General features: G+C 40.8%; 1 protein-coding gene across 1 annotated transcript in view; it reads left to right on the top strand.

Annotated features, from left to right (window-relative positions):
* LOC143745578 (uncharacterized) overlaps window positions 1–24167 on the top strand; it is a 30499-nt gene extending 6332 nt beyond the window's left edge. Inside the window, exons 2-9 of the mRNA XM_077237699.1 lie at window positions 694–934; window positions 18082–18421; window positions 18525–18642; window positions 18774–18864; window positions 19194–19307; window positions 19626–19897; window positions 20036–20213; window positions 20299–24167. Of these exons, the coding sequence (XP_077093814.1) occupies window positions 694–934; window positions 18082–18421; window positions 18525–18642; window positions 18774–18810 (736 nt within the window). The 3' untranslated portion in view covers window positions 18811–18864; window positions 19194–19307; window positions 19626–19897; window positions 20036–20213; window positions 20299–24167. The remainder of the gene's footprint in view (window positions 1–693; window positions 935–18081; window positions 18422–18524; window positions 18643–18773; window positions 18865–19193; window positions 19308–19625; window positions 19898–20035; window positions 20214–20298) is intronic.
* The last annotated feature ends 2293 nt before the right edge of the window (window positions 24168–26460 follow it).

The following is a 26460-nucleotide window of genomic DNA, read 5'->3' as shown; positions in this document are numbered from 1 at the left end:
AATCAGTGTTTTAAAATTATTACAATTTCAGCACATTACTTCTTTCGTGATAAAAAAATGTTAATCAGGATGTTTTTGACTTTGTTACACAGAAATCAAGCTCTTCCATAAATGACCCCTCATGGCTGGATGGCACTCACTTATTAGAGGTAATAAAATCTGAGTCCACACCATCCTCAAAGACGTCCTCATCTACAGCATCATCTACAGCCACACACAGCATCATCTACACCATCCTCATAGACGTCCTCATCTACAGCATCATCTACACCATCCTCATAGACGTCCTCATCTACAGCATCATCTACACCATCCTCATAGACGTCCTCATCTACAGCATCATCTACACCATCCTCAAAGACGTCCTCATCCACAGCATCATCTACAGCCACACACAGCATCATCTACACCATCCTCAAAGACGTCCTCATCTACAGCATCATCTACACCATCCTCATAGACGTCCTCATCTACAGCATCATCTACACCATCCTCAAAGACGTCCTCATCTACAGCATCATCTACACCATCCTCAAAGACGTCCTCATCCACAGCATCATCTACAGCCACACACAGCATCATCTACACCATCCTCAAAGACATCCCCATCTACAGCATCATCTACACCATCCTCAAAGACATCCCCATCTACAGCATCATCTACACCATCCTCAAAGACGTCCTCATCTACAGCATCATCTACACCATCCTCAAAGACGTCCTCATCTACAGCATCATCTACACCATCCTCATAGACGTCCTCATCTACAGCATCATCTACACCATCCTCATAGACGTCCTCATCTACAGCATCATCTACACCATCCTCATAGACGTCCTCATCTACAGCATCATCTACACCATCCTCATAGACGTCCTCATCCATAGCCAAAGTTATCTTTCCTCTGCACAACCGTCTCTGAGTGACTCCCCGGTGAGTAATATTAGTATTAAACATAAATTATTATATGCATAATGTCACTGATGAAGACATGGTGCAGCTTCACCACGTCCGCAGGGTCACACTTGGTGCTCAGGAGACCTTTAGGCTTATCCAGATAGACATTGATGAGCTCAAAGGTCCTGCTGGGCTCGACGAAAGGGGAGTCAGCCTCTTCAAGTCACCAGGTATAGACAGTTGGTACTCAACCTGAATAATACTTTTATTAAAAGGAACTTAAATCGGGGTGTATTTGCTGCCTTTTACCGCTAAGAGGCGCTACAATCACAGACTTTGAAAAGTGTCAATTTATTCTCTCTATTGCGTAATCTGCCGCCGCGCCGCGGCTCATTCAGAGCGATTGAAAGCTGGTAGCAGATGAATTCAAGTGAAATATTGTAGTTAAACGAATTCAAAATCACAATACTGAAATTACTTAAATTAAATTGAATAAATAATGAAAACATTTCAACATAAAACATTGCAATAGAAACATATTAGGCTACATCAGTGAGGCTTTGCAAGAGCATAAGACGTTAACTTAACAGCGTTCAGACGTTAGCTCTGTGGTCAACGCAACAACATGAGCTTCGCGGAGCTTCATGCCATCCGAGATCGAATCTCATTGTAGCCGACATGCTGTTAATCGATGACAGCGTTTATGTTTTACCGTTCTTGATGCTTAAATTGGTAACCGTTTATTAGCAAGTATATTAACTGTTTATTTATTTAAAGGAGCCGTATGTAGGATTGTGGCGAAAACTGGTACTGCAATCACTTTCAAATTACTGTAGAGCGTTGTATCCCCTTCCCCTCCTCCCTGACACGAGGTTGCCAGATAGGATGCAGGATCCAGCAGGAACGTAGGCTGCTACAAGAAGCTTCCAATGGCAAGTGACAAGTCCTACATAGTACGTTTTTCTTCTGTTAATTATGTTTATGCTTCAAATGAGAGATGTTTTGTAATTATATATCGCAAAAATTTACTAATGGCGAATTGGCGATTAGCCAAATATAATAAGTAAGTAAAGTACATTTATTTGTCCCTGTAAGGAACATTTGTTTGCATGGCTATCAAGTAGGCATTTCAACATACATCCTATTTCATACACCAAAAAGAGAACCTTTAAAAATACAAAGACACATACTAATACACTTAACACATATTTCCCCATACCCCGCACTTTACTACCGATTAAATTAGGCATACCAAACCAGCTGAGTATCCTAACTATTAAACTTACATGTTTAGAAACTTAATTGCTTGAGGCACAAATGTAGATTTAGATCTATTTTTGGTCAACAGAGGGAGGCAATATTGTCGCCCAGATGGCAGCAGTTCGAATGAAGAGGCAAGGGGGTGCCTCTTGTCTCCCACAATAGTTTTTGCCTTGTTCATTACTCTTTCCCTGTAAACGCATTCCACACTTGGTAACTTGATCCCTAATAGTTTACTGGCCGTTTTTACTGTTTTTCTTACAGACTTCTTCTGTGCCTCAGTAGCATTACCAAACCAGCAGGTGATGCAGAAAGCCAAAACACTTTCAATAAAAGAACAATAGATCATCTGCAGCATTTTGTTGTGGACATTAAAGGATAACAGGTTCTTTAAAAAGTACATTCTTTGTTGTGTCTTAGTGCTGATGAGGTCAGACCACAGATCCCATTTAAGCTTCGTATCGTAAAGATGTACGCTCGTATGTGACAGTACATTGTTAGAACAGTAGCTGTTTGTATAACTTGTAACGGTAGGTATCTGTCATTAACGTAAGTACAAGCACAAGCCTCGGTCACTGTGTGTAATGGTTATCAAAGATAGCCTACAGCTATTCATTTAGCTGACGCTATAAGTGAAAGCGACCAGCTGTATCTTTTAACTTACCCTGCAGTACACATCCATAACGCTAAAATATGTGATGTGAAAGATTACATGTCATTCTATTATTTTTGGCTGTGGAACTTGCATGATAAACAAGTAGGCTGCAAAAGAAATAACTAGAAAAAGTTATTTTACCGTGGAATTGCGCCTAGTGCTTCTAATTCGATGACCCACCTCCTCCATATGAGCTAACGTAACGTTACTTTGCACGAACATGCATAACTTTGTTCGACTGTCATGAATATTTGAAATGTCCATTTACATCAAGTACAAGTTAGCCAAACATAGATGAATCTTACCTGTCCAGGAGAAAATTAGCAACGTTGGCGTCTGTCTTCAAATTCTTCTCCGTTTTCAGCCGTTTCCATCTTTCAAAGGCATCTCCTATACAGATCCTTGTTTTATTTCGGACTCGAAGTATTTCTGATTCATAACAAGTTTTTTTTTTGGTTTCGCAACGTTAGACATTTTTTTTTTATCCAATTCCGACACGTTTGTAGCTGCAGCTGTGGTAACTAGAGCAGAGCTGGCAGCCCGGATGCCGCAACACTACTGACTTCGTGATTGGTAGATAGGTGGAGGGTGGCGCATCAGACCAAAACACAACATGACAACATCAACATCAGTTGAGGGCTGCAACTTCACTTTTTAAATGACAATATCCTGGCCGGACTACTGTTGTCAGTGATATAAGTATTTGAAATGAACATGATTTCTTAATGTCTAGTGACATATCAGGGCCATTTTATGATTAATTGAAATAAATTTCTTACATACAGCTCCTTTAAAGTCAAGTGTTATGTTTAATTATCAATGGCACATTACAACATACATTTGCAACATTCCTGTAGAGCTGCTGCACAGACGACAAAACTGATGAAGGAAGACTGTCAGCCGATCGCGTCAGAAAATGAGAATGAAGAAGCTCGTCTTTAATCTGCTAAATTATTGTTTTGTGAATCATTCAGGAAATTGAGATGACTGACAGTGATACCCGGCCATAGCAACGGAAGAACTTTTTCAAAACAGGTCCATACATTGAACAAATCAGAAAAAGACTGATTTTGTTGACTTGGCTGCACAAAATAACAGACTAACTAAATAGTATTGCTTTCAATATAAAAACCAATGAAAATGTAAAAGAACACTAAAATTAATGAAGTTTGAAACCCCATCGCACAATTGAAGGTTTAAATAAAGTGTCGGGACAGTTTATTTATTTAAAACAGGGTTGCATCGAGTTTAGAGTTTATTTCCTTTGCGATGCAAAATAAGAAACACAGAATCTTATTCTTGCAATATTTTAAATTTGTATTGCAAAAGAAATTGCACCTAAATTAAACAATTAAATAGTCCAAAATGAAAATAGTCCAAAGCAACATAAATTAAGAACATGTGTTTTTCTTTGCCTCTCTCTCGCGCTGGATCTCTTTTTAGCAAGTTTATTCTGTCTCCCTCACTGCGCGCGCCGGGTCTCTCTCGAAATTAAACATTTCAGGGTAAAAACACATCATACAGCTGATAATACTGTATATGGCGCTGCGTGTCATCCATACAAATCATGGAAAAAACTGTAACAAATTATTTAGCCTTTGTTACTTCAAAGACACAGCATGCCTAGTTGAATTCACCTTACAATAAAACGAGGTTGATCGCGAATTAAAGAGCACTGTTTATACTACTATATATATTGTATATATTACACTGCTCACTCCCATTCGCATTTTGACCGCAAAGTACGGTGGTACGATTTGTCACTCTAAACTACGCAAAAACCTGGTGACGCTTCTGTGCACGCGCAGTCCTCAAATCAAGCAACAGCAAAAGAAGTGGAGTTCGACCAATCATATATCAAGCAGCGATAATTGACAGATGCGTAAGGCCTATCATTAAAAAGAGACTGAAAATCGACAGCAATAAAGAATCCCGCTCAATCCTCTTCCACTCCCGCGGCCCGCAGACTGACTGAGTTCATCAGCAAGGACAGTAGGCCACAGTAGTCACAGCACTTCTGACTACTGAAGGTAAATGGGCTTGGGTGGATGTGGAAAGCTGAAATATTGTCTTTAGTTAACTTAATCTGGATTCGATGATCTCACGGGAGTGATCGCATGGATTATCTTAAAATACTCCGTCATTCACGGTCACTCAGATAAGAGGAAAACATCCTTCAGCCATGCAAATTATAAAATGCTTAAGCATTGATGAACAATAAATCTAAATAAAATTAAAATCGCTGTGGCTTAGTGATTATGAAAGTTCTGTGACTTGTGGATTACTGATAAACGTGAGGTGTTTATTTATTCATTCTCAGTGTTGAGAAACGTAGCCTGCATGTTACGTTATTGTGTTAATAATAACTAAAGTACCTAATTATGTTACATAATTATTTTGTATGAAAACTAGCGCATTAGTTACTTATGGATTAAAAAGTACCGTATCAGTGCTGCGCGAGCTCTCTCACAAACACAGACCGCGCGCACAGAGAGAGAAGAGAGAAGATAATTGTAAATTGACGGGCTAAGTTTACATTTTTTTTCTGTCAAAATGTCAGAAAGCATTGTGTATTATCCATCCGTGTTTTTAAAATTCGTTAAAATTCGTTAAAAGACAGACGTTGTACTGTTAACACAGCCCCATATTTCAGATTCATCTAAACTTATACTTGATATTCTTTTTAGAATAAGTGATTCGTTTTGCTATTATTGGTTATGTGACAGGACTCCTGTCTATTAATTGTCAACTATTTTCTAGAAATATGTTTGTATTGGCTAACGTTTATTCAGCTAATGCGTGTCCTGTTTAAAGGAGCATTTCACCCGTGGGAACATTCATCTTTATTGAAAGTGGGTCATGTATGTAGTCGAAATATAATAACATTTTCGAATTTGGTGCCTTTTTGACCGAGTAAAGACAGAAAGTAACTTTAGGGCGCATTTGTACTGAAAACCACAACTCCCACAATGCACCACATTGCACAGCTCCGCAAGCCACTCGCACTAATCCAGAACAACGCTGAGGAGGTATCCGCCTATCAGATTCAGAGAAAGCACTCTACCGTCTACAAGGCTGGGTGCCGCCAGAGTTTGAAATTCATTTCACAGAAAAAAAAATCTAGTTTGTTTCCGAAATCATTATTGAATTACTCCTCGTTTCTATTTATGTTGAATGTTCAGTCCGAACATTGTAATGCAATTTGGATTTGCAAAATAAGAATAAAAATATGTAGGCATGACCATTTTTGTTATCTATTATCATGTAAGGTAACAGTAGGTTAGTAACATTAGTTCCACTGATGGAATGTTGGTCGTCCAAATTTATTTAACATACACGTGGAATAAAACACTAATAAGGAACACAACGTAAATGTGATTATGTGAACCATTTATTTCAATAATGATATCAACAAAAATAATTATGTTAACAATAAAAGTTCAACAATACAATAGTAACAACAATAGTTCCTCCTGAGCTTCCTCAACTTACTGGTGCCGGCAGTACTGGCAATCTGGAGCTGGATATTTCAGTCGGATTGCCGACACGAGCGGGTAGAATGCGAAACTTACTGGTGCCGGCAGTACAGTGCCGATGCAGAAGACCTCCCTGTTACGGACGATACAGTTTTGAACGATGTAGGCTACTCTACTCTTATGTGTATGACCAAAAAATTACGGAGTGATTCAACGTGATAACGTAGTTCCCGGCACGTTGCAGATCAGCTCAATCTGAACAATTGTACTTAAAAAGTATGTATGTGTATATGTATATATATATATATATATATATATATATATATATATATATATATATATACACTGTATATATATATTTTTTTTTTAAATGACCTATCGTTTCGCTAGATAAGACTCTCTTCCTCAGCTGCGATCGTGCACAGCATGTGTTGAAGCACTTCAAAGACCTTTGAAACTGTATTGATTTGGACTTCAACACTCTGGTTGCCATTGAAGTCCATTATTCGAAGAAAAATCCAGAAATGTTTTCCTCAAAAAACTTGTTTTCTCTTCCAATGAGGAAAGAAAGACATGGATATCTTGGATGGCATTGGAAGGGGGTGAATTATTAAAAAAAATCATTTTGAGGTGAACTAATCCTTTAAGAGGGACAGTGATGGAAACATTATTTACGGCAGGTCCAGATCATCCCGAAAACAAGCAGGTCAGATTTTTTTAAATTCATGTTAATTAAAATGTAGACTTTATCTCCAGATCTAGCTTTACATCTTGGAATGGTATATAATATGATCACAAGGTTATGGGTCTGAATTAGAACAAATCTGAGGTTATTATTACACACCTGTGCCTAGCAACATGTAAAGTTTGTGTCATTGAGTGTAAAAAGCAACAGCTTTTTTGATACAGCAGGTCCCAGTCACAGCCAGAGTTGGAAGACTGGTGTCTCTCATGTCAGGGCTCCGGAAACCAGTGAGTAAGTGACCAGTGACTTTCCTTCTGTTACTGCAGGTGTGTTCTTTATTTTGACTGCACTGGTTCGAAACAGTATGTTCATTTATTATAAAATGACCATTGTTAATGCCATTCTCTTTTGTTATAATAAACTACTGTTATTTAAATATTGTGCATTGTTTCAACAGAGTCATTCCTTCAAGAGCTTAAACGCTCACTGGGTGAGGACATACATGAGGATGAAACGGCACTTCAAGCCTCAACAGACTGGTCGACCCGAAAGAGCCTCATATCAGGGTGATGGGAGAAAGAGAGACCCCGACTGGTCAACACCATGGTGGCTCGACAACATGCGGCAACTCGGATCTGCCAACAGTGTGGAAACGGTCCAGCCGTTATCCGTTGTTGTGACTGCCGACCACACCCATTCTTCTGTGGCCAGTGTGATGTCAGGGTCCACCGAGGTCAAGTGTTCCACAACAGGGATTGAATGACACGTGCATTTTTTCATCCGTTGCCTGCCACAACTCGTATTGTGGAGAGGGTTCTAACCCAGTGTGGTAAGCTGTAGTTTTTGAAAGTCTCATTCTCAGACTTGTTAATTCCAGTTATCACCTGAAAAACTAAATACTGTCTTCTGATAGGTTGATGAAGCCATCAAGTACATCTGGTTTAAAAATAGTTCCAGTAAATAAATGTTATTCTTTAATTCTCGTCCATGTGTTTTTTTGTTTTTTTCAAGAGCGTCTTGTACATTTGGAGATGCCAGAGACAATATGCGGTTGTCTACGAGGATCGTCCAGTGTCATCGCAGGACAGTCCATAGTTGTGGTTACAATGAATGGTAAGAAGAACTTATGGGTGGGGTGGGGTTGGGGTCACTTCTGTAGAAGTGGCTGCAGAATTTCACCCACAGCTATTTGCTGATCACACCTCGTATATACTCCCTCTCACTTTCTGTCACAACCCTTATGAAAATCAACCATGGTTTTACTATAGTAAAACTGTAGTTAACTACGACTGTAGTAACCATGGTATTTTGGTGCGAACAATGGCTCTTAAAAACCATGGTTTTGGTACCATGGTTTTACTACAGTAATATTGTAGTAATACTATAGTAAAACTGCAGTTTTACTAAATTATCTTGAATTACATTTAAGCCATTTAGTTACAACCAGGCCAGCTGACAGTCTTGCCTGGGCCCGGGACAAGATAATCTTAGATGGACCCCCACCCCCCACGATTTATTTTTATTTTTATAAAACACCATATACTTTTACCCAAACTGAATAATAAAAACACGTTTAAATGGGTACATTTTCTATAAATGACTTCATTTTCTTTTCTGACATAGCCTACTACAGTTCTTGTTAAAACACAGACATGCAAAATCTGTGCATTTTGGGCACTTTTTGTGTGAAATCATATTTATTTTTTGTCCATCAAAAGTGTGCTTTCACTTTTAATTAAGCATGAGCAGTGCAGCAAAAATAGACTCGGATCCGGCCCATTATCTGTTCACCGATGATGACAGTGACGCATTTCAGCCGGCTTTTTATTTCTCATCTCCATAAATATTCAATTCAATTCAATTCAAATTTATTTGTATAGCGCTTTTCACAATACACATTGTCTCAAAGCAGCTTTACAGAAATTGCATTTCGGAAATGTACATAGAAAAATACAGTTAGTTAATCAAGTATTAATTTATGGCATAACATATCGCCGGCTTTGAGTCGTCTCTTCACAGGCGTCGAGTCGTCTCTTCACAGGCGTTGGGGCATCTGAAGTCTCCGTGAGAGGCCGGATACAAACTGGAGCTGACGAACGCTATTTACCTCGGGACTAGCGTCCCGAGATAACAGCAGAAAGGCAGATGGGAAATAATTAGCATAGCTGATGTTCATAATGTTAATGCATTCGAACTGATTCAGCAGTAGTATCAAAGGTTAAGCATTAAGTGAATGCTTGGTTAAAGAGATGCGTCTTTAATCTAGTTTTAAACTGGGACAGCGAGTCTGAGTCTCGTACAATATCAGGAAGGCTATTCCAGAGTTTAGGAGCTAAATGCGAGAACGCCCTCCCTCCTTTAGTGGACTTAGATATCCTAGGAATGACCAGAAGCCTCGAATTTAGTGATCTTAAAGAGCGCGATGGATTGTATGGCGATAGAAGGTCTGTTAAATACACAGGAGCTAAACCCTTTAGGGCTTTATAGGTCAGTAGGAATACTTTGTAATTGATACGTAACTTAATAGGTAACCAGTGTAGAGATGATAAAATAGGTGTTATATGATCATATTTTCTTGATCTAGTAAGAACTCTAGCAGCTGCATTTTGCACTAACTGTAGCTATATATCTAGTAGTAAAGCTAATGCAAGGGCTGGAAATCAATTAATTCTTTGCTAATACTTCCTCGTCATCATGTAGAGCGCAGTTCGCACCGCTTTCTCCTTTCCACGAGCGCGTGCTCTCCCGTGGCGTCTGTCGTTGCTATGCAACAATGAACTTAGGCGCGCCTGTCAAAACGAGCGCGCCGCGTCGCTATTATGAGCTAATATCCAAAATATTTCCATATGTGGCTCTTTCCTCCTTTCTTATCAACAAGTGGATTTACAGCTACCACATCAGCAGCACCGCCGGTCTCAATGTCTCAGCACTTTTATGAAGAGGACGCAACTGCACGCGCTTCGGGCATGCACGCGCATCAAGTACCGGGTTTGAGAAAACCTGGTACTGTGGCGTGACGTTTAAAAAAAAAATAGTACCGACTTGGTACCGAAGTACCGGGTCTTCGACAACACTCAAAAACGTTGGCTGCGCTGTTTCTTACCTTGCTCTACGTTGACTTTACTAACGTTAGTTCCAACTTCACAGTCACCACCTTTTTTAAAATATTTGTTTAGGACATCTCAAAGGCCTCTATTTTCTTCTTCTCTTCTTCTCCTTTCTTTTCTTTTCTGAGCACCGGACTTGTGCTGACCGGACATTTTGAGCGTAACGTTATCCTATTGAACTTCAAATCAAATGACAACATCAAATTTTGATCAGTGGCCAAACCATTTTTGTTTTGGGGGTGGGGGGGTTCTTGACCACTATTTCAAGGACAATTAGGAAGAAAACAAATAAAAAGCTTTTATGTAACTCAAATATTAGATATTTTTTCCACAAATATGCCTATTTTATTTATTTTTTAACAATTATTCCATAATTTAATGAGGGCCCAGTTCGGACGAGGCGAAGGCCAGGGCGGAGCAGGACGTGATGGCGGCCATGGAGGTGAAGCCCCTGCAGACGACCATGGCGGCGCAGCCCTCATGGTCTCCTCACCGGACCCTTGGGCCCCCCCCAAAAAATACTTGAGGAAATCCACGGGTTCAGGAAAGCCCTCCCGGAGCTTGAAGGGCGCAGGAAGGGCGAGGCGCAGAGGCGGGGCCGGCAGGGCGAGGCGCAGAGGCGGGGCCGGCAGGGCGAGGCATCTGGGAACGCCCTCCGGAGCCTGGCGAGCAAAACGAGTCCTCCTCCTCCTGCGACGGCGCTTCACTGGGCTTGAAACTTTCACTTGGTTGGATTCACTTGACTTGGAACTCGACTCACTTGACTTGGAACTCGACTCACTTGACTTGGAACTCGACTCACTTGACTTGGAACTCGACTCACTTGACTTGGAACTCGACTCACTTGACTTGGAACTCGACTCACTTGACTTGGAACTCGACTCACTTGACTCGGCGGCACTCGACTCACTTGACTCGGCGGCACTCGACTCACTTGACTCGGCGGCACTTGACTCACTTGACTCGGCGGCACTCGACTCACTTGACTCGGCGGCACTTGACTCACTTGATTCGGCGGCACTTGACTCGGCAGTTGACTCACTTGACTCGGCACTTGATTCACTTGACTCGGGACTTGACTCACTTGACTCGGGACTTGACTCACTTGACTCGGGACTTGACTCACTTGACTCGGGACTTGACTCACTTGACTCGGTGGCACTTAGCTCGGCGGCACTTGACTCACTTGGCTCGGCGGCACTTGACTCACTTGGCTCGGCGGCACTTGACTCACTTGGCTCGGCGGCACCTGGCTCGGCGGCACCTGGCTCGGCGGCACTTGACTCGGCGGCACTTGACTCGGCGGCACTTGACTCGGCGGCACTTGACTCACTGGATTCGGCAGGGCTCACATGAGGCGCAGGCTCGGCGGGGCAGACGAGAAGTGCGGGCTCGTCGGGGCTCACGTGAAATGCATGCTCGTCGGGGCTCACGTGAAATGCATGCTCGTCGGGGCTCACGTGAAATGCATGCTCGTCGAGGATCACGTGAAGCGCGGCCTCGGTTGGGCTTACGAGAGGCGACGAGAGCCCGGCAGGTGTCGAGTAGAACAAGCCCGTAATCGAGAAGAGATCATCCAAGGAGCAAGCCTGAGCAATATACCGGTCAAGAGTCCATTCAGTAAAATCCCTCGGCATCCATCGAGCGATCTTATAATCCAGCCCGTTCCAAAACAGGTCCATGAGCTGGATCTCATCTAGCGCTCCCAGATGGCAAATGGACAGAAAATCCTTCGCGTACCTTTGGACGGACTGGCCCTCTTGCAATAGCGTCGACAGGTATTCTCCCAGAGCCCGGTTGCTGACAACTGCTGGATCCATTTCGTGGTGAGTTGTTCTGTAACGTAGTGCTTTAGAAATAGCGATGAGGCTGGATCCAGACGCAGTGTGGCTTTATTAACAAACTTAGACAGGAACAGGATTCAAAGACTCAGAAACAGGACTCAAGGATACAGAAATAACCAACGTTAACATCTATCATACATTCAACAACTCACCAAGACAGGGCAGGAACACAGGGCTTAAATAATCAGGGACAAACGAGCTAACAGGATAACAAGGGGGCGTGGGAAAATCAGAAACACCTGGGAAAACTAATGAACAAGACAGGGAACCAAAGAACATGACAGGACACAAACCCATATCGTGACACCTCTAAAATGTATATAACCTGTAAACACTTGCCCAACACAAGCATGTTTGCAATTTATACTGTACATACATTAACAGGATTACAACAATATTACTTAACAAGAACAATAAATACTATAAATTCAGAAGAAATGAGCAGTTCTTTTAAGAATGTTTTAAATGATATCCACTCACAAGAGATGGAGACATGGAGTCACCTCCACACTTTAAATTCTAGGTGATGCAGCATCCATGCCAGTAGGTGTCAGTTTGAGTCTGTCATGTAGGCCAGTAGGTTACAGTCCGGCTTTGGTTTGGTTCGGTCTTTCAGCCCAAATGGACGCAGGACCTAAAGTGAGAAGAATACACACCACATTAACACACGGCTTGCTGGAATACTCAACTGTTATTGGTCAGTTGCACATCGAGTAGCCATGTGAAAGCCCGACTATCGGTCCAATGGCGGTCTTCCAATAATACAGGTGAAGGTCTCTGCGCGTTACGGTCTTTCCTTTTACGCAACACAAGAAGATTAAATGGAATACATTTCCTCATATGTATTAACTCGTTAATCATCTGACTCCATTAATGAAAAAGGTTTTAATGATATCTGGGCATCATTAAAAGTGAGCGAATGTTTGATTATTCTTTTTTAACTCTTTAATTATGTTTTACCCGCTAAGATTAGGAAGCTATGTCACTCAGAGGTCCTCGCGTCTTCCGATCTCATGATCGCAATCTCGCCAGTTTCGGTCACCAAACAGAGGTAATTGGCTAATATCTTAGACGGTCGAATTCACCTTTACACAATCAAAAATACTTTTATATAGCCCCCTTGAATTTGTATACACTTAATTTAAAGTAACGTTTGCTTCAGGCAGATCTATGGCCACTATTACAGATATAAATTAACCAACTTTATTCCTAACCAAATAGCTTTGGATTGGCCATGTCGGTTTCCCACATACACTCATCTAAAGTAACATTAAATTAAAACAGAGGTAAAACAGACGCACCCAGATTTAGGTTGGTCGAGCAGTATTTTTGCTGCCCTAAACGGAAATAACTCTTCTCTGCAAAACAAGTACATGTGAATTGATGCCAATTAGTTGTCACTAATCTGACATAAACTTGCAGGAACATAAAAAAAAAAGGTTTTCTACTGTGATAAGTCACTATGACTTCACTATTTACCTGGCAAACAGCTGATGGTTACACACTCTCTCTTGTCTGTATTAAAGAAGATGATAATTAGAAATTATATTTTTGCCATTCACAAGTTGTCCAAAGTCATTAAATGTAATGCTTAAGATCTGTGCATGGGATAGACAATTCTGTGTGGATGTCAAAATATATTAACAACACGGAACAAGATTTTAGATTCAAATTCAATTTGAATTGGTTATAGATCTGCCTGGCTCTCACACCAGCCAATCACTGCGCACTCCCTCTCCCACTTCGGTTCACCTTCGTAACACAAAATAAGATATTTTTAATGGAATTCTGAGTGCTTTTAGTCCCTCCATTGGGAGCAATGCAACTAACACATTCAAGGCACAAAACAATAGGAAAGACATCATTGAAGTAATCCATGTGACTCCAGTGGTTTAACCAATTTTATGAAGCGATGCGGGTGCTTTGTTTGTTTTTGCAAAAAAAAAAACAATTTAGCACTTTATTTAGGAATCATAGATTCCCAGTAGGGGGAGCACTACAACGCATGCGTATTGTGTTGACTCAAGACCGGAAGTTGTTCTGTGAATGTGCAGATAATATTATTTTGTGAATATAGAGGTAAATTATGTTTGGGGTTTTTGCCCAAAACAAAGCACTTGTATCGCTTCATAAAATTGAGGTTAAACCACTGGAGGGGTAATTTGACTGTGACGTCTTCCACCATGATAATGGGTTGGTATCGGGGGGTAGTGGGGTCTCACTTTCGTAGATCAATATTTCTTGCTCTAGCACGGCTCCTATATCTAAGGGACTTTCTGATGCGTCTGCTCCTTGGCGGTAAACATCACCAATAAGGTCCCCCATAGCACTGAGAGCTATTTTCTCCTGGCGCGTTATCCCCGTAGCCAAGGCTGCTCGCTCCGCAAACACTGGCAGCTGACTTATCTCACCTTTTATTTTCTGTCGTACCTCCTGCCGTTGGTCTCGTTCCAAATGAATTAGCTGATGGAAACGCGGGTCAAGGTAGCTAGCCGTATTAAGCAGCTTGAAGGCATCTTTGTCTCGACTGTATCGATTGTAGGGGTCCGTCTTTATCTTCGTTTTCATTTCATTGAGTGCTGCCGGATCACCGGTGGATGGCTGAAGATGTGACAAAAGTACATACTTCAGGGGGAGAACAGCTGATGCTGTTGGAAATTGGTCGGTGGATAACGCCTCAGTGGCCACTTTGAATGGCTTAAGCACTGCTCTCACCTACGAAAATACACACAAACATAATTAGAATAACTTTATGGCTAGCAGCTCAACGTAACGCAGTTATGCATATGCTGCTATTCCCTCTTCTGTAGGGTATTATTAATGAAACATCTAGCCTATTAATTGGTCAATCAATATCACCTGGTTATGCATACACACAGTACGTAGGCCTACATCATTTTTGTTACTCACCTGCTCCATAAGGGTCCGCTCGCTGGTAGTCAACTCGAGATGACCAAGTTTCTTCTCCATGATGACCGCTGCTACCGAAGCTTGTTGCTCGGTTGCCCGACACACCATGTCGTAAGTGCTGTTCCATCGGGTAGCGCAGTCGTTAATTAGCTTCGCAGGCTTAAGACCAAGCAGCTTCTGCTTGGATTCCAAAAGTAGCTGTCGGTAGTGGATTTGTTAAAATGCATTGCTGTGGCCTTCAGTCTGCTGATTGGAGTTTCTATAGCTCGCACTGCCAGCCTTATACTCACAGCCAGGTTAATGGTGTGTGCCATGCACGGGACATTGACGGCCTGCAGGTGCCTCTCGACAGCATTGATATAATTAGCCGCGTTGTCAGTGGTGATGGAAAGCACTGATCGCCTGTCAGGGTGTAACGTTGTCAGGTGTGACCTCAGGTTGCTAGTTGTAGAGTGATATTTCATTTGTACTTTGCATATTCTGCAGATTGCCACTTCTTTATTTGTGATTTTCCCATTTATGGTTTGAAATCCAAACACCTTCCACACATCGCTTCTCAAATTGTCAGGAGTGGTGATCTCCGTTTCGACATTGCTCTCCGCCAATTTGGATTTGCAAAATAAGAATAGAAAATATGTAGGGTTAGGTCATCATTCTTTTTCTTTAGATTAGAAGATTATATGATATCAAGGGGAATGTCTATACTTAAAAAACCTGGGTGTTGTGACACTGTTTTTGCTTTTAGATCAACAAATAATAACCCAAAATGATTGTCTTGATAATGTCATGCATAAGACATTTATTTCCTGTCCTGGACTCGGTCTTGACTCGGACTCAAACCTTTTTGGACTCGGTCTTGTCTTGGACTCGAAGCTCTTTGGACTCGGTCTTGACTTGGACTCGACTAGTCCTGGTCTTGGACTTGTCTTGGACTCGACAAAGGTGGTCTTGAATACAGCCCTAACTAGAGGCATGGTCATGTCTTGGGCTTGGTCCTCTGATTTTCCCATTCAGGATATTTGTGATGCGGCCGGCTGGTCCTCGCCTTCCACATTTATAAAGTTTGCTACTCGGTTACTACCGTAACCTTAGTTCCCTGAGAGTAGGGAATGAGTATTGCGTCGCCAGCCGCACTATAGTAATCTGGCAAGTTGTCGCTTCAGTCATTTAAACCTGCTATAATGGCACTTTTCGGGGGACTAATATAGGTTAAGGCCTCGCCCCTTGGATGTGCAGTTACCGCAGCACAGCCAACGAGTGAGCCAGACACTCGCTGTGCAGCTGCAAAATGTGTTTTACATTTATAGGCTTCAGTAAATCGAGGAAAAGGAGTTTCCCCACTGCGAATAGCTACGCAATACTCGTTCCCTACTCTCAGGGAACTGAGGTTACGATAGAAACCGAGTAGGCACTATTATTGAAAAGGTACAAAACTGTTCTTTGAGGAAGACTATTTCTACCATCGTGTACCTTTTTTTTTCTGAGAGTGAATTTAAAAAAAATTGCTTTATTACTAAAACCATGGTTCATTTGTAGTTGCTATGATTTTACTACAAAAACCATAGTTAAACCATGGTTACTACAAAAAAACACATAGTTTCTACAAAAAAAATACATGGTTAATTTTTGTAAGGGAATTAAGCACATATACGACTCATGAATGTTACATTCATACATGTTACTTTGTGCCAAAAATGCTCTTTATCATGGCTGGAAATCCAGAGGTGTCAATAGGTTGTATGTTGATTAGATTGGCTGGGCCCACCTATGTGGAGGAAAACAATTAAGCTTTGTTTGAATGGGGATAGTTAATTTGCCTGACAAATGTGTGACTTCCAATATAGTGCCTTACAAAATGTTTGTATTATTGTCCTCCTGATCCATGCTTAGTCAAAGGTTCCCATATCAGTTGTCAGAATGACACAGTTTGCGTCTGTCAGAATTAACTTTGAGTATATATTTCCTTCTTTTTCCAGGGCAATATGATCTCAGATTGCCTCAGATTAGATGCAAGGCATGTAAAGCCACTTGGAGTCCTGGAGTGGATGACCTGATCCGTAATGACTACTGGTCTGCCACTTCTCACTATTCAACTGTGTATGTGACAGATATCCTTTTTTCTTTTGAAGAGCTGAAGATGCCAGCTCCAGGGATGTCTAGCCAAGCATTTCTTAGAATGCTGGATCAACGCACTGTTGGCTTTGGCCTTGTAAGTATTTGTGGTAATAATTGCGTAACTCAAGAAATAATATTATGAGGGCATGATGATAATGATAGTACACATGAACATTTGCACTGTTTAGGAAAAAAGTTGTGTTAAATTTAGACCCTTTGTAAACAACCATAAACTCATGTTCTCTCATCAGTCATGCAGTTTGCACTGAGACATTTCTGAAAAAACAGGTCATTCTGAAGATCTCAACTTCAACTCCATTGGCTACAGACTTTGACATCTTCTCCCCAATATCATTTCCTGATCCCAGAAGTGTTCCCTTGGATTAATGGGCCAAACATTGCACAGGCTTACTTCTAAACAATATGGAAGCTGTTGTAGCCCTCTTTGTATCCTGTATATCCTGCATGTTTAATGGCCAGTTCTCCCAAATACACCAGTGTATAGTGTGTGAGTGAAGTTTACTCATTGTTTATTTCCTTTGATATGTATTCTAAAGAGTGGTTACGAAATTAGTACAAACATCAAGAAATGTATCCATTTAGAGCATTTCTCTTCTTTGAAATAGAGCGGAAACATCACAGCAGACAGCTTCCGCAAAAGCTTCTTAGAGTGGGAGGCTGTCCGATTCGAATTGGACAAATTATGCCAGGAGGACCACTTTGACTGCCCAGCGTGCAGCCCAGACATGCTTGCAGTATCCATTGATGGAAACCTCAAGCACTACAGATTCAAGGTACTTACAAATCCTGTGTGTGCATCATATGAATTTTTAAATGAATATTTAAAGTTACCGTATTTTCCGCACTAAAGGCGCACTTAAAAGCCTTTAATTTTCTCAAAAAACGACAGTGTGATATGGATCTCTCTTATTTAGATCGGAGGAACAAGCCATTTTTGATGGCGTGTTCATCGCGAATGATGATGATGTCGCAAGACTCGTGGATTATGTCCATACCTCAACCAGTCATGTAAACTTGCACAACTTCACTATATTTACCTATAAAACACCACGTCCTAGAGAGGACTTTGTTCGAACAAGTTTGGACTGTTAACTATCTTCCATGTTTTAGGTCTCTGGAAGAGGTGTCTGTGGAGGGCAGTGGTCAGCGGCACGTGAAACGTCTCAGAAGTCCTCAGGAAAAACAGACGAGGAGGGTCTGGAACTCGCTGTATGTGGTCATGGGGTTCTCCTTCGTGCCCTCAATATGTTCAGGGTGGAGATTTTTGCCTACCCCCTGTACTTCCAAAAGCAAATGGCCTGTAAGCCAGTGACATTTTTCGCTATGGATCTGGCATGCAAGTACTGGCCTTACCTCCGGAGAGTGACAGAGAAATGCCCTGAGCTTCAGGATCTCCTCACCATGAGGCCATTTCTCTCTGTTTTTCATGCCAAAGCTCATGATTTCAAATGTGAGGCAAGAAAAAATGATTGTCCATGACATTTTCTTTCCCTAAAAAAACCAGCATAAGGTTGTTGCCACTTAGGTTTTGTTTTTTCTTGTCTTTTTTAAAGGTAAAATGGAGTGGAGCATATCAGGAGGGGGCTGGTTCGACTCTTGGGGAAGAGGTGGAGCAGTGCAACGCCTTCCTCTCGAGGATTGCTGTTACCGCAAAGCACATGTCAAAAGCAGGTAAGGTAAACAGTACATTTTGATCCTGATGACAATGGTGAGCCACTTTGATTCTGAAAATATAAAGCTCAGAATATTCAACACAAATGGATGGATCGATTACAATACCATCATCCTATTTTATTTGCAAGACACATAGACATGCTGACGGTCATGGCCTTGCGCTGAAACCAACAAAAGTTTGACAACTTGGCTTCCACCCTTGCCCGCCGATATCGGAAGGTAAAGACTCCAGTTTTCCCTTATGCAACATGCATAGCGATATTGTAAAATAAAGTGGCATATATTAAAAATATAGGGAAGACTTGCCCAGATATTCTTCAATACAATTAAATATACGGATGGTTGCATGTGTACTGTCAATTGTATTTTTCAGTGTCTTGATATAAAATATTAAAAGTTCACACCACATATATTGATAGTCCACATATATATATGAATATACTGTATATTTAATCAGTGTTGTATGTGGTTTTCTAATAGTGAAGGTACTTTACAATCCATATCAACAATAGTCAAAGTTGTAGCCTCATTGTCATTTGTGTTTGAAGGCCACAATAGCCCTGCAATGCCAGTTGCATAACCTGGAGGCCGTGAAAACGGAAATGGACATCACAGACAATCAACTGGAGAGCTGGATCATTGATATAATGAGTGGCCAGAAGGTAGAATATAATGTTTTATACTGTTTGATATGGTGCTTGATGTATCACTTCTGACTAAGCTTGGCTGCAATTCCAAAGAGGCTCATTGTAATCGTAGTCAAAGAGCACATACTCTGATTGCTGATGACGTGTGGAAAAGATGTGGACAATAAAGAACCTAACTAACCTAACTATACTCAACCTTAGCTACAAGTGTAGCCTCAGTTACAGAGAAATATGAAAAGATTGTTGAGGCTTTATTTTGCTCATACACCAGAAATAATATTTTTTCATGGAATCAAGAATCATATTTCTTATCTCTTCATTTCTTCCTCTCAGCAACAACATCCCCAAATGATGCTGATGTTGCTGCTGTTGCCAGCCGAATTGAGGAGCTGGTGGCAAGTGGTAAGAGGAGGTCCCAGCGTCTTTATAAAGATAGTGACGGATGCATAGGACGCGCCCGGATCCGGCGAAAGATCAGGGAGGAAAAATAAATGTAAATTCTGTAGTGGAAATGTATTACACCTTGGTTCCTAATGCAGAAAAACTGACCTTGGACACCATTCTATCTGACCAGATTATTTGGGCATGGCAGCTTACACACGGTGGTATGTACACAATTGTGTTGACTATGTGAAATAGTCACATAGTGGCACAAAATCTGTCATGCCTCGATTGTAACCCCAGAAAATCTTTAAATACTGATCTTAAATACAGCCGACTTATGTTTCATCAATGTAATCCAGACTCTGTAGATCTAAGGACAAAGAGGAAGGCGTTCGACATAGTGATGGCAGTAAGGAGACTTGAGGAGGAGAAGAGGATTCTTATTGCAGAGATGAACAAGCATTGGAAGTCTCTTTGCACCCGTGCAGACACCCTGAAGCAGTTGTCATCCCAGCTTTCTAATCATGATGACATCAGGTATGTATTGGTTATACTTGGCATACATTACAATATTTCTGAAAGTTTCTAATTAATAAAGGCTCAACATGTTTTAACATGTAAGGTGAGACGTGGGGCCTGCTTCAAGATGGTATCCAAGGTCTACGGAGCTTGACGATGAAGAACAAGCAAGCAACAGCCTGGCAAAGCATGCAAAGAACTGTTATGTTCAAGTCCTGACTGAAACAGAAATTAACTTTGATAGTGATTCTGAAGAATACCATACCAGTAGTGACTCTGAGCAAGATTAAACATGGCCAGAGTCCTTGTTTATGCTGTGGTGTGCTGGGGAGGCAGCATTAAGAAGAGGGCCGCTGGGACAGGCTGGGAAGGAAAGCTGGCTCTGTGTTTGGCATGGAGCTGGAGTTAATCATTTAACAAACCGAGGATCATTTGCAGTAGAAGGCTTCTGTCATGTTCAACATTGAGGAGGTCCTTTGTCCCCAGGGCAAACCAGCAACTCAATGTCACACAGAAGGGTAGGGGAGAAATGGACTTTTCAGCATGAGTCTCTCGCTGCCCCAACCATCACATCACTTTGTCTATTGTCTAGTATCCACTATCCATTTGACTGTCTTGCAGGCTACATGAGAGGCATCTAGCTGTAGCCCCGCAGACTCACTTCTTGCTAGACACCAGTGGATGGACACCAGTGGATGGACAGCAGACGTCATTTCCGTATCGTCATTCACTTTTCAAATTGACGTAATTTCCATATCGTCATTCACTTTTCAAATTTGACGTAGTTTCCATATCGTCATTCACTTTTCAAAATGACGTAATTTCCATATCGTCATTCACTTTTCAAATTTGACGCGTCATGCAGATGTCAGCGGTAAGAAAAAAATAATAAACTGTCGATGATTTATAGGTCATGTCAGAATTCAAATGCACAAACTAGCTAGTAAAAAAGAATCATCTTGTTTTCAAGGTACTGTGTCGTGTTTTTTAAAGGTATTAGTGAACTCTGGTGTGCCTCAATTCTAGAGCTAGGTTGCTACAATAGATTTTCCAATTAAATCGTTCTTTGAGTGGTATGATTTAATATTGTAAATGCGTTTTTTTCACTTGGATGTGTGAAGATTGTACCCAGTTAACGAGATCTCATAGAACAGTCTTGGCAGAGAATAGTCTAAAATGCTAGGTTGTCTATGCACACGAGAGTTTGTTAGCTAGCTATGTTTTTTTGTTTTTTGTTGAAGTAGTACTTTTCCCTATGCCCGTGTAAATGCCTGATGTTTAATATGTTTATGATGATGTTTAAAGCGCTTTGGTGGCCATGGGTCTGTTGAACGCTATATAGCCTAAATGCAGTCCATTTACCATTTTACATATTTTGTATAGGAGAATGTTAACATTTATATAAGTTTTTTTTTGGTTTTTCTTACCTCACTATTTTTTACAGTCCATCTACCACACACAACTTTTCACCTACATTGTTCAATTCCTTCTTTTTTTTGGGAAAGTTATTGGATTTTTGTAAACTCTTATGAATTATAAGGTACTACTGGTATTTCATATGTGTCACTATACTTATTACGTAAACAATCTATTAATACTTCCCTCTTCTTTTAGGCAAATCACATTAGTGTGTGTAAAGGGACGGAGCTACCACCAATACAGAAATGCACAGAGTGCTGCAGCCGGTATCACTGCCCGCTGTGCAATTCAAAAAATGTTAAACCCACAGACCGATACCGTGTAATCATTCATTTAAAGGCTCACCTTGCGAGATCTGTAAAATACAAAGGTGGGTAAATTTTCTCAATATGACACACCATTTGTATAATGTTTGAATCTGTACACTGCATGAAAAGTGGGATTTTCGTCAGTAAGTGTCACTGTAGATTGTCGTGGAAGTTCAGGTTTACGACTGCACATGGCAATTTGCAGGCAACACCCAAAACTGCCGTGAATTGTCGGAAATTGACGTGGGCCTTGCTTGGCAGTTGTCCCCCCATGACCCCCCTCCTCCTAATTCTAGGGGAGGCTTTAACATGTAAATGAAAATGCTGTGAGCTATACAAATGCAAATGAGGGTAGCAGGGGGAGTTTTACCCCAGGTGACATTTTTCTAAAAGGTATAACTTAATTCTAAGGGCCCGTCCACACGAAGACGCGTTTCGCTGTATACATATACATTTTTTATCGTATTGGCGTTTCGTCCACACGGATACGGCATTTTGGGAGAGTGAAACCGCTATTTTTTGAAATCGGGTCCCAAAGTGGATAAATCTGAAAACGACACCCTTGCGGTTTCGTGTGTACAGCCAATCCGTATATTTGGTGAAACGATGATGTCATCACATCACGTGTCGGCGCATGCTCAAAGTCTTCTTCTCCGTGTATAGTGTATCTCTGTGGCACAATTACAGCGCCCCATACTGGTCTGGCATATATACTGCACCGTTTTCAGTCGGTTTCAGTGGTTTCGTGTGGACACAGATATTTCTTGAGACGACGCCGTGTTTACGGAGTTTTTTTTTAGAACGAGGAAAAAAAATAATCGGATAGGGAACGCACCGGCTTCGTGTGGACGTGGCCTAAGAAAATCTCTGGTAGAAATAGATCAGGCTCAGTATAGCGTAATTATAGACTCTTACATTTAGGATTGATTTTAAAGTATTATTACTGGTGTATAAATCACTAAATGGCCCAGGACCTCAATACATTGCAGATATGCTCACTGCATATAAACCCAACAGATCACTCAGATCATTAGGATCACATCAGCTTGAAACACAGAGGCTTCACTCTAAGCTTGGCGAGTCTGCTTTAGCTACTATGCTGGAACAGCTTCCAGAAGAGATCAGATGTGCTCCTACAGTAGTCACATTCAAATCCAGACTCAAAACACTTCTGTTTAGCTGTGCATTTACTGGATGAGCACTGTGCCACTGTTCGTCCGACTGTTACTGTATTGTATTCTAAACTGTTTTAATTATTTACTGTATTTTATTTTATTATTCTAAATTGTTTTAATTATTCTGATTTCTTTTGATTATTTTAATTTCTTCTATGTAAAGCACTTTGAATTACCATTGTGTATGAAATGTGCTATATAAATTAACTTGCCTTGCCTACATTTTAAATGTATATATTTAATGAAAGTATGCTAGATTAATTACTGCATGTCATTAGCAATGGCCAATATTGTGTAAAAAAGATACACAAAACAATTTATTTCAACAATTAATTTTATTCAGGCTTTGCCACAAAGGTAAAATGTGCATTCCACGCAAACAACATCACAGTCTCCTAGAGCTCAACCACTGTGCATAGTGGCATGACTACAGTGACCTTTTCTTTGGTCTTGCTTAAATGCACAGTGGATGTGTTAACCACACATCTCCCAGCAATGCGCTCAACAGGCAGAAATGATGCTGGGTATGACGTGTCTGTTCCCTGCAAGCTCCAAACTTCTATTGGCTTTCCATAAAAATATCTGTCCGGGTGGGGATGAAGCCAGGAAACTTGCGCAATAACATGTTTGAATGCAGAACCTTTTGACACAACATTAACAACTATAAACTGCTTTACGATGGGCCGTAGTTCTGCTAGAGGGTCAAGGATGGGTTCCTCAAAACGCGCTTCCATAGACCTAATGTCGGATGTGGAAGATGGCATCGTTGGCGGGGTGTCTGGATGGAATGTGCGACCTCCATCTTTTCGCTGCCAGGAGCTCACAGAACTCTGTGCCACACTGCAGTTTAGATCAGAGGCGATGCTAAAATACAGGGCAACGCACCACAGACGTCTGCAAAATGGACCAAATTCGGAAAGAATTACCTACAGCTCCGAAGCTGAAACAGACACTTCATGGTGCTGTAGGATTTTGGGCTTCTTGTGAGCTTCCAATTTGTTGTGTGGGCAGATCTCATATGTTTGTATAGTTTGTGTGTTTGTAAAAATAAAGCTTTTTCTTTGAATAAACAGCATGTCCCTGGCAATTTATTTTCCTCAAATTCATTCGTCCTTGATGGTAATAATAATAATGTTGTCCATAGTATAACAATATATATATACAACATGATAGCATATGATATGAATATATTTATTTATATATAAATAATTATAATTAAATATAAATAATTTATATATATATATATATATATATATATATGTATATAAATAATTTATATATATAATTATTATTATAATTTTGGGGTTTAAATTTATAATGAGGCAGGGTGACCAATAGTAACAGAGCTGCCAACCAATCACGAGTGATTTTTCTTGTTTAAATGTAGTGGTTCAACCAATACTGAGAGGAAATTCAAGCCATTCTCTGGAAAGGCGCGCGTGCTGCTATTCATATGCTAATTGTAGCCATTTGCACCTCCCTCGAGCTCTCCACATACGTCATGGTTCGTTTCCGTCAATATGTGGTTCAGACGAACGCGACGTTCACATGCTGTAAATTGTCGTTAACTGACGAAAATAATGGAGATTTCCGGCCGTTTACGGGGACGAAAATCCCACTTTTCATGCAGTGGTAGTTAATGTTTTTTTGTGTCTGTTTCCACAGGCTATTGCATGTACAAGTGCAGCCTTGGTTGCAAGGCACAGGCTCACTTTCATTGTGTTTGTAAATCTTTTTTTTCCCATAAGAATAGGTTATTCAATCATTTAAGTAAAAGCCATTGTATAGCACCTGGCAAAGAGCTCCAAACATTACTACCAGGATATACCCTGACAGCGCTTACCAGGAAAGAGGCTGAGACATCACTCACTGGAGATGACGATGGAACAGCGCTTACGAGGAAAGAGGCTGAGACATCACTCACTGGAGATGACGATGGAACAGTGCTTACCAGGAAAGAGGAGTTTTTTCCATGGCTGGTAACTTTTGCAAATATGACATATTTGACAAATATCTAAACCATTCAGTGCACTTTTTTTTAATATTTCATTGTGTTTGTTATAGTGAGTGACATTGAAGAGACACCGAAGGATTTCAAAGGAAGGGTAAACATTGAGGCGTTTTGGAAAGCAGTGTCCCTGGAGATGATTGGACGGGGATTTGTGTCAAGTAATTGTGGATTCAATCCCATATTTCTTTGTATTTAGTTCTAATTTTAATTTTTTTCAATTCAAATGACAAGCTTTTTAAAAAACAAAACTGAAATATTTATTTATACTAACCTTGTGTGTCCAAAGGTAATAATCAGAATCCATTCAAGGTACTGCCCTCCTACCATTTCTGGGCTCCTTGGATTGGGCACAAAACAAGGTCCTCCAATGAGGTGCTCAACACAGAATTTGAAAAGATTAAGACTGCTAAGGTGTCTGAAGAGTCCCAAGTCTACCATGTTACAGAAGATAGACTGATGGAGGAGCTCATGAACCAAAAGGTATATTTGTTTTGAATAATGTATTTTTATTATATGTTTTTGTTTAGTTTCACATGCATAAGCTGGTTTAGATCGTACTTATCAGACCGTTACCATTTTGTCTGTTTAAATGGGGAAAAATCAAAGATAACGTCAGTAGACTATGGAGTGCCGCAAGGATCGGTGTTAGGCCCTCTGCTATTCTCAATATACATGCTGCCACTTGGTAATATTATAAGAAAACATGGAATTAATTTCCACTGTTATGCTGATGACACTCAATTATATATCTCATCACGACCAGATGTAAAAACTTACTTATCTTAATTGACAGAGTGTCTAAATGATATAAAATGCTGGATGACGTGTAATTTCCTGCTATTAAATTCAGGTAAAACGGAGGTACTACTTATTGGCCCAAAAAACTACCTACAAAATCCCTTACAATACAACTTTAATTTAGAAGGATGTCCTGTTACTTTTGTCAGGAGTCTAGTTTTATTCCTCTGCTTGTTTCTCTCTCTCTCTCTTACGTGTGCTCTCGCACAGCTGAACCCATTCTCAATCAGCGTTTTCTCCTGCTCTTCTCACACCTGTTTCCCCTTGCCCTGATTTTCTGGCTATTTAGACCTCATGTTCTCTTTCCCTCTTGTCGGTTTATTGTTTGTTCATGTCTGTTACTGACGCTTGAGTATTGCTACTGTTTCCTGTCCTGTGTGTACGCATATGTCAGATGAGTTTCTGCCCCGGCTATCCTGTGTCAAGTCTGATTCTCTGTGCTGCGGTAACTGCCTGGTGGACTCTGCGCTTGCCTATTCCTGTGAGTTCTCCCTGACTGCCTTCCTGCATCCATCATCCTGCCTGGTTTCTGTCTGGAGATCGTTTACCTGTTC

The sequence above is a fragment of the Siphateles boraxobius genome, unplaced genomic scaffold, assembly GCF_051911475.1.
Source record: "Siphateles boraxobius isolate OS27281-9 unplaced genomic scaffold, OSU_SipBor_1 207, whole genome shotgun sequence".
In the NCBI taxonomy this organism is placed as follows: domain Eukaryota; kingdom Metazoa; phylum Chordata; class Actinopteri; order Cypriniformes; family Leuciscidae; genus Siphateles; species Siphateles boraxobius.
The sequence above is the reverse complement of the archived record's forward strand: the minus strand, read 5'-3'. Positions and strand labels throughout refer to the sequence as shown.